This window comes from Echinops telfairi, unplaced genomic scaffold, assembly GCF_000313985.2.
Source record: "Echinops telfairi isolate 266 unplaced genomic scaffold, ASM31398v2 ScPeMD7_7416;HRSCAF=8454, whole genome shotgun sequence".
Lineage (NCBI taxonomy): Eukaryota > Metazoa > Chordata > Mammalia > Afrosoricida > Tenrecidae > Echinops > Echinops telfairi.
In genome coordinates, this window is record NW_022111316.1 from 2067275 (window position 1) to 2077139 (window position 9865).

At 41.4% G+C, this 9865-nt stretch overlaps 1 protein-coding gene across 1 annotated transcript in view; it reads right to left on the reverse strand.

Moving 5' to 3' along the window:
- The window catches only part of MS4A3 (membrane spanning 4-domains A3), an 11015-nt gene extending 10465 nt beyond the window's left edge, over positions 1 to 550 (reverse strand). The window contains exon 1 of the mRNA XM_045297050.1: positions 401 to 550. Coding sequence (XP_045152985.1) covers positions 401 to 550 — 150 coding nt within the window. The remainder of the gene's footprint in view (positions 1 to 400) is intronic.
- Between the last annotated feature and the right edge of the window lie 9315 nt (positions 551 to 9865).

The window sequence follows — 9865 nt, forward strand, 5'->3', positions numbered from 1 at the left end:
GTATGGATTGTGTAAAGAGTTGTATGAGCCCCTAATAAAATGATTAAAAATAAATAAAAAATAAAATATAGAACATAAGTTTTATAAAGACTGCCTCCTGATATTGGGTACCAAAGGCACAAAGAAAGAATAAAGGACCTTGGAGTGTATTCTCAACATCTCTTTTATAGGCTATATATACAGATATCACATATATATATATCTTGTTTTGCCATGTGAGAATGCATCTGCATGGGTGCTTCTAGATCAAAAATGTATCCCAGTATTTTCTTAAAGGAGCAATTCAATCGACTCAGTGAAAAATAGCTCAGAAATCCCTTTCATGGGCCCAAGCATGGTTGTCCACATAATACTTACTTTCACTTCTCTTAAATTCATTTTTAAATGACCATTGACTTACCCCAAGGGCTTGTAGCTCTCCCCTTGTGACATTTTGTGATTCATCAATGGGGTAATAGAGAGAATTACTTGACCTTCCTGGTTCCATCTCACTGCCTGGGGCACCGGAGCCTGTTCGCCTCTCTGTATTACCAGCTTCTTGGGAGGCCATTTAGGTGAGTTGATGGCTGCAGTGGGGAAGAAATCAAAACGCTTGATGGTTTCCCTTTCGCTACAAGCTAATGATACCTTTTAGGATGTATTAGAAAGGTTACATTCTGCCCAAAGTTTTCTGTTTTTGGTTTTTCTAACCTATGCTGATACATTAGTCTCTTCCGCTATTCCAATCATTCCTGGGCTTATGAACTGATGGTTTCTCTGAGCAACGATCTGTCTGACAAAGATGGCTTGAGCCACAGGTTCACAATAACAAGTATGCTTTATTGAGGACATACTACAGCCACTAGCTAGCTGCTCTGCACATATTAATGTATATAATACACCCCCAAACTTGGCTGTAATATTATTCTTTTCATATGACACGTGCTAAGATAGAGGCATAAAGAGGTTGAGCAATTTGTCCAAATTCATATACCTTTTAAGTGGGTTCAGATACTACTAGAAACATCCTACTTCAAGATTTCCTTTCTCCAAAAAACAAAAAAAACTTATCATTATATAGAATTCTATGAAAACTTCCTTTCTGGGTAGCAACATAGTATAGAGGAAAGTATTGAAGCACTGTAGAACTCAACGTGCTTAGTTTAAGCCTAGATCTGGTTTCTTAAAAATCATATGACCTAGTAGTGGCAACCTAATTTTCATATCTGTAACTGAGGATAATTTTAAATTCATATAACATCTTAAGGGTTAAATTTGATTATGCATAAGATCCTTGGCCTTATAATCAGTTAGTTATTGTGGCAGTTACCTAATCTGTCCATTTGAGGGAAGGGTAGGGTCTAGCCTGTCAATCAGGTCATAACCAATGATGTTTCTGTGTGGACATGACCTTCTCCCGAGGATTCTGGGAACTCCCGTCTTCCTCCCTGGAGGTGGGACACACATTCTCTCTGCTTCACGTTCTGGGGATGAGCCACATTGAGCCACACTGATGGCAGCCAGAGACTGGGAGATACGCCCACTGTCATTGTATCTACAGGGCTTTTCCACCCGCTGGCCTATAATCTTCCTGCTTTCGGTATCATGGCAAGTGCTGCATGAGTCTGTGGAAGAATGCATGGACTAGGATCAAACATATGGGCTAATATTGGACTTACAGGCTAATGTTGAACAGTGGACTTGATCTGGACTGAGCCGGAATGTTTTCTTTATATAAAATTACTCTCAGCTATAAAACTCTGTCTTAGACACATATGAGTGTGTCTGGATTTGTTTCTATAGTTAATCCAGACTAACACCGTTATCACTGATTTTTAGACTCTGCTTATGTGTAAAAGGGACTTTAAGTATTTGTGAGAGTATCCAAACAACCACCTCCATAACCGCGGCTAACGATCATTTTTTACCCTGGAGTGATGTAACTTCCTGATGCATCATGTGTGTAGGACAAAAGTATAAAAGCTTATATGCCTTTACAGCTCACAAAGTTGTAACCAGAACCTTAAAACTACTAGATGCTTTAGAATTTTGCCAGATTCTTGACTTTGGGGTCAGAATAAGGATTTTAATTTTTGCTTTTTAAAAAATTAGAATTATATAACAGATCCATATTTCTAATAAGTCTACTATTTTTTATCCCATTAAATATATGCCATCTCTTCTCATATGTTTAGCTTTCTAACTCTCTCACAGAGGGCATTTATCAAGCTTATTTAAGTATAGTAGTCATTAAGGCAATAGTTAACAGGAGGTGTGGATCGACACATATTCCAGTTTAATGACCATAAGAGTTACTATTTAATCCCTCATAAGTATTTCCTAGCCCTGGTGGCATCGTGGTTCTGTGTTGGGCTGCTAACTATAAGATGAGCAGTTCAAAACCACTACCCACTCCAAAAGAGAAAAATGAGATGTTCTGCATCAGTAAAGGGGTACAGTCCTATCAGTTAAATTATGGGGAACAAAAGGAGAGTTACAGTCTTGGAAATGCACATGGGCAGTGCTACCCTGTCGTGCAGGGCTGCTCAAAGTTGGAATTAACTTGATGGCAGGGGGTGGGGGTGGGGGGTTTTGGTTCATGAGTTTCCTGGCAATATGGGTTTCCATGCTCTGTTTAAACACTGACAAATGTGAAAATGACAATAATCTTTGGTGCTCAATCCTGTGCACAGCATCCACGATGGAGGGTAGGCCAGTAAAATGCAAGACAAACTCTATTATATTTTATGGCTAATGTAATTCTGTATAAGATGTATATGAACAAAAATGGTCAACAGCAGAATGCTGTTATTGCTAACAGCTGCCACGTTGACTCCCGACTCATGACAACGCCAGGCACAATGGAAACAAATAGTACCTGGTCCTTCACCATCCCCAAGATCAATTAGTTGCAACTCAAAACCTTGTGATCTCTAGGGCTTTCATTGGCTGATTTTTCTGAAATCCATTACCAGGCATTTTCTTCCTAATCTGTTTTCATCTGGAACCTCTGCTGAAAATCCGTTTAGCATCATAACAACAGGCAAGCCTCCAATGACAAATAGATGGTGGCTGCCTACAGGGTGCATTGACCAAGAATCCAACCCAGGTCTCCCGTATGAAGGACCCAGAATAGCCTTCACATCTATCTCCTTCTTACTCATGTTGAACATGCAAAGTTTAGGCTTAAAACTTATCAGCTGGTAAATTTTATATTTATATATTTTAGAGGAAATGGGTAATAAACTAAGTCGTGTAATGGTTACATGTCGGACTGCTTACCTGCAGTTGGAAACTATCAGCCACTCCATGGGAGGAGAATGTGACTCTCTACTCCCCTTAAGAGTTACAGACTCAAAAACTTACAGGGGCAGTTCTATCCTGTTCTATAGAGTCACTATGAGTTGCATTAGACTTGATAACAATGAATTTGGGTGAATTCTGACAGTGAATTCTATTTGTTTGCTTGTTTACATGTAACATAAGAAGCCCCAGTGGTACAGTGGTTACATGCTAGGTTTTTAATCAAAAGGTTGATGGTTCAAGCCCATCAACTGCTCTTCTGGAAAGATGTACAGCATTGGAAACCCTATGGGGCAATTCTACTCTGTCCTATAGGATGTATGAGTTGGAATCAACTCTGTGACAATGAGTTTAATTGAAATGTTACTCCCATTTGCAACTTATAAATTTAATAAGCTTCAACCAATTTCTATTATTATTAAGTTGCTGTTATCGTTAGCAGCACTCAGGTAATACATAGTTAATAAGTAAGAGATTCTCTGGCCCAGCCTGAGTTAGCAATGCCTATGGATGACAGTGATCAGCTCCAGTGCAAGGATTAGAACCTTTCCTCCAGAGAAAATATCAGGGCAGTGTGTTAGACAGGATTCTCTAGAGGTAGAAAGTCTATTCTAATCACACTACTTGACATAACTTTTTAAAACTAAAACTAAAAATTAAAAATCTAACTGCCATCAAGCTGATTCCAACTCACAGTGACCCTATAGGAAAGGGGCAGACATGCCCCTGTCCGTTTTCTGAGATTTTGATTAATTACAGGAATAGAAAGCTTCCTCTTCCTCCCATGAAGCAGCAGATGGTTTTGAACTGCTGACCTTGTAGTTTGCAGCCTAACACATAACCACTACACCACCAGGGCTTTTTAGACATAATCATGAATACCAGGAAGAATTTTGAGCGATCAGATAGAATAAACTAGGCACATTTGGTCAATTTAACTTTTTTAAAGGAACTGGAAACACAGGGAATCCAGGACGGATGATCCCTTCAGGACTAGTGGTGAGAGTGGCCTTACCAGGAGAGTGGAGGGAGGGTGGGGTAGAGAGGGGGGACTGATTACAAGGATCTACATATAACCTCCTCCCTGTGGGATGGACAACAGAAAAGTGGGTGAAGGGAGACGTCAGACAGTGTAAGATATGATGAAATAATAATTTATATATTATCAAGGGTTTATGAGGGAGAAGGGAGTGGGGAGGGAGGGGAAAAAATGAGGAGCTGGTGCCAGGGGCTTATGTGGAGAGCAAATGTTTTGAGAATGATGAGGGTAACGAATATACAAATGTGCTTTACACAATTGATGTATGTATGGATTGTGATAAGAGTTGTATGAGGCCCCAATAAAATGATTTTTTAAAAACCCACAATAATGTTTAAGCAAAATTTTAAAACAATAAAATGAAAACATTTTATAAAGTGAAATTTCCTAGCAATTTACCAGTTAAATTCACCTGTTGTCTTGCTATTACTATGAGCCAGGCACTGTTCTAAGCACTCTACTCATTTTAATTGATTTTGTTTTCACAACATCCGTGTGTAATAGGTATTAATGCTATAATCCTCTCCATTTTATGGATGAGGATGTTAAAGTACAGAGAAGTGCAGGACCTTGTCCAAGGCCACACACCAAGCCACTGGAAGATCTTAGGATCAGAGCTTGGTTAACTGGCTCTAGTGTCTAGCCTTTATTTCACCTCTGAGCTTGTGCTGAAGCTCACTAACCTCCTGAGGTCTGTGTCGACCATCCTCCTTACCAGATCTGACAGCCACATTCAGGTGCAGTGACATCTGCGACCAGGAATAAGGAGGACCAGAGAATAAATGAGACATTTGAATCATGGTGTTGATGAAGAATATTGGATAGCCTATCAGAAGAACAAACAAATATGTATTGGAAGAGGTGCCGCCAGAATGCTCATCTAAGCAAGAATGGCGACACTTTGTCTCATGTCCTTTGGACGTGTGGTCAGGAGGGATCAGTCTCTGGGGAAGGACATCCTGCTTGGTAAAGTAGAGGGGCAGCGAAAAAGAGGAAGATGCTCTAGGTCAAGAGTGTCAAACTCAATTAAAACACGGGCCTTTTGGTGCAACAGGCAAGATTCACGTGGGCCACATCACATTTACAACTTTTGTTAAATTTATATTTTGAAGTGAGGATTCGGGAATATGGCTAGGATAATTAAAACACTAGATAATTGCTTTTATTTAAGCATTTATTTTATTTAACGTATTTATAAAACTAAAATGATTGTTTTTTTACCCAAAATTTGCCCGCGCTTTCCTCCTTACTTATTTACTTACTTCTTATGTTGTGACTGGAAAATATGACAAAGTAACTAATAAAAAACACAAAATGTTGGACAGCTGACAAACGTGATGCACTATAGTAAATGGCTTCCCTCTAAAAATGTTAACTAGCGCTGCCGCTAGGTATGATTCATAACAGCACAACCCAGAGTGCTCTTTTTAACCTTTTCGCTACTGGGATCTGTTTAAATTACATGACACTGAGACTGGCAGACACATCGCTTCCAAATGTCGCCAGAACTGAGTCAGTGCGTTTAGACACGTCCACGGGCGCCCAGGAAAGGCACTGGGCCACGTGCATACTCGTCTTCAGTAGTTAAAGGGTTAATGAAGGAATTGTGTGTGCGGTATTACCTCGACTACCCCTAAGTGCTATTTTCTTCATAACAACTTTTTCTAGTTTCATTTTATTTCAGAGCATCGCGGGTCCCCAAAAATTACCTAGGGGGCCGCAGGGGCCTCCAGTTCGACACTCCCGCCGTAGGTGATGCATTGACACAGTGGCTACAACAATGGTCTCAAACATAACAATTGTGAGAATGGCCCGAGACAGGGTAGGGTTTCATTCTGCTGACAGGGTCTCTATGAGTAGGAACTAACTCCACAGCACCTCGCAACAGCAAGCAACATATGTGCACACACACGTGTGTGTGTGTGTGTGTGTGTCCAGGTTTTTCCAAAGTAATCGCTACAAATTAATGTTTAACATTTTTACCACGGCACCAGGGTAACTATCCAATTCTAAAGACAAGCCATCTTCATTGTAAAAAAAAGTCCAATTCTCCCATGGGAACCCCATAGAAAACCATACATATATCCCCAGTGGGCCCATGGAGAGGCAATTTTAGTAGACAGGTTAAAGAGAAAGAGCTTCCTATGGAGACAGAATGTCAGGAATTTACCTTGCAGGCTTCAGCCCTTGGAAGACTTCTTTCCTTACCAGTCCACTTGGTCACCACATAGGAGTGCTCGGTTATGGTCATTACAGTGTCTTCCAGAAAAAGGCAGCATCTTCTTCCTCCTGCTTAACGGATCTGGATCTTTTGTAACACTTGAGTGGAGTCAGTGACAGTGTTTCGTCGGCAGACTCACAGATGTACTAATCATGCCTGTGTTGCACTTAGTTTTTCCTTTGTGCCTCCCACTTGCTTAGGCATGGTTACGAAACTGGTGTTAGGGTACTGGCTTCTTGCTTTTAGATATTGCATAACTCAGAGTGGGTATAAGAAATATCGGCAGAATGTGTGGGCAGACCCGTAGGGAGGACTGATGGCACAGATGACAAACAGAGCCATTTATCTAGGGCTGAGAGAGAGAACCTGAGGGACAGGAATGGACAGAAAAGTCACTGGCCAATATGATATGAACCCAAGAACACATAATAAGAAAGAAGGTAGAGACACGGCGACCGTGAAATCTAACAGAGTCCCCTGTGTGACAAAAACATCTGTTAGCCACCACTTCCGTCGAGTTTATCTTGTGCAGAGAATTTAACTTCCAAAGATTTTCCTGCTTTCCAGAGATGACTCTTGAAACTCCCTACCTTTATTCTTTTCAAAGGAGTCCTAGTGGTTCCGTGGTTGAGCACATGTCTGCTAGCTGAAAGGTTGGCTGTTCAAATCCACCAGTCACTCTTTGGAAGAGATATGAGGCGGTTGGCTTCCTTGGAAACCCTGTGGTCACTCTGAGCTGGAATGGTCTGCATGGTGATGAGCTTGCTTTGTTCTTTGGAGCTTAAAGCCTCCGAACTCCACCTGAGGATTTGAGCAGAGAAATGGGTCCACAGAGCCTACCTCCTAACTGGATGACAGCTGATTTCTGACAGAAAGCGTTACTCAAACCTACATGAGATCGTTGCTGCATGCTGTTGCGTCCATTTTGACTGATAAGCAGGGTTCTCTAGATCATCAAAATCAGTAAAGCTTTATATAGAGATATCTCAAACTCAATACTATTGGATCAATTCTTATTCATAGTGACCCTATAGAACAGTGCAGAACCATCCCTGTGGGTTTCCAAGAGGGAACCTCTTTATGGAAGCAGAAAGCTTCATCTTTCTCTCACAGAGCAGCTGTTAGCAGCACAACACATAACCTCTACACCACCAGAACTTTTATATATCTATATATCTATCTATATAAAAGCCCTGGTATATATCTATACCATATATATATATTATGCACACACATGAGGGGGTACCCCCAAAAAACAAATTTTTTTCAAAGCTATATTTAAATTTTTTTTTATAAAACCACCTTATCACCCTCAAAGTACTCTCCATTACACTGAATACATTTGTCAAATCTGTTTCCATTCTTGGAAACATTTTTCAAACTCATCTGTTTGAACGGTTGACAGCACCTCCCTCGTTTTTCTTCACCTCTTCTACATCATCAAATTGCTGTCCTTTCATGTCCTTCTTTATTCACGGAAACAAAAAGACATTGCACAGAACGAGGTCCTGTGAGTAAGGTGTGTGGGGTAAGAGAGGTATGCTGCGGTTTTTTGTTGGGTTTTTTGTTTGTTTGTTTGTTTGTTTGTTTGTTTTTGCCAAAAACTGGTACACTGAGATGGCTGCATGAGCAGGTGCATTCCCATGCTGGCAAAACCAGTCCTCCATCTGCCACAAATCAGACCTTTTTTGTTATACTCTATTACACTACCTTTTCAGAGCCTCTAAATAGAAAGCTTGGTTAACAGTCTGACCTGGTGGAACAAACTCCAAATGCGTTATACCTCTCACATCAAAAAAACAAGTCATCTTCATCTTTGATTTCACTTGACAAGCTTTTTGGTGGGGAGGTGGCGATGGCATCTTCCACTGTCTTGATTGATGTTTGCTTTGGGGGTCATAAGAAGAGCAACATGTCTCGTCACCAGTAATGCCCTTGAAAGGAACATCTGGGTCACTCCGGAGCTGTTCTTTCAAAGCATGTTTTCAGTCCACGCTCTTGTTCCTGGTCGGTCGGAACCTGAGGCACAAATTTCCCAGAGACACTTCTCATCCCCAAATCTCATGAGTATTGAAAGGAGTACAGCCAGAATGTCCCTTAGAAGTCAGGATGGTCAGACTTTGTCTCAAGGACTTTGGACATGTTATCAGAAGAGACCAATTCTTGGAGAAGGACATCATTCTTGGTACAGTAGAGAGGTAGAGAAAAAGAAGACCTTTGACAAAGTGGATTAACATTGATGGGTTCAAATATAAGAACAATTGTGAGGATGTCGTTGGCAGAGGACCAAGCAGTGTTTCTTTCTATTGGACACAGGATCATTAGGAGTTGGAACTGGCTCGTGGCACCTAACAAAAACATGTAAATAGGACATCTGTGATACTACTAGAGGAGATGTTTTCTTTATCACAACCCTGGCTATAAAGATGAGCCATCTTTTTATCCTGAGAGGGAGAGCCCAGCATGACTGAAAGAACATATTCCAGGTCTCTGTCAGAAGTGGTCAGAATCACCAGAGACTGTGGCACAAAGACACAGCAAGTAGAGTAACACTGAGACTATGGGACTGCATATCTGAGAGGCTGGGACCAGATAGAGTTGGTTTTTGGCCCAGGGAAAGGGTTGCTGTGGACCAATGACTGACCCTGACTTGTGGTAACTTATTAACTTCCCTAATAAACTCCTATAATTGTGAGTATTGCCTGTCAGTTCTGTGTGGCCATTGCAATGAATTATTGAACCCAACATAGAAGTAGAGTGCTGTGAAAAGAATGACTGGTGTCAGAAGAGGGTACGAAAATGATAGAGCATGGACTCACTCACTGTCTCTCTCACTCACTGACTCACTCTCACTCTCTCACTGTCTCACTGTCTCACTCGCTCACTGACTCACTCTCACTCACTCACTGACTCACTCTCTCTCACTGTCTCACTCTCTCACTGCCTCACCCTCACTCACTCACTGTCTCACTCACTCACTGCCTCACCCTCACTCTCTCGCTGCCTCACTCACGCACTGGTATCTGCTTCCTGGCAACAGGAAAGCCAGAAGAAGTCAGAGAAGGCTCTATGTCATGTACTGCAAGGTCAGATGTCAGGCTAGAGACTACTCCTGGTTCAAGCAGAGACCTATGAACCCAAGGTCAGCAGGTGAGATGACAAGCTTCAGTCTGCACAGGTAAATGAATCCAAGGTCAGCGAGTAAGATGAGAGGCTGCTGCTAAGGCCAAGCTAATGCCACATGTTGCTGGCTCAAGTCCAAAGGCCTAAAGGTTAGATGAGGAGCCAGATACAGAATCCAGAGACAGCTGACAGTAAATAAA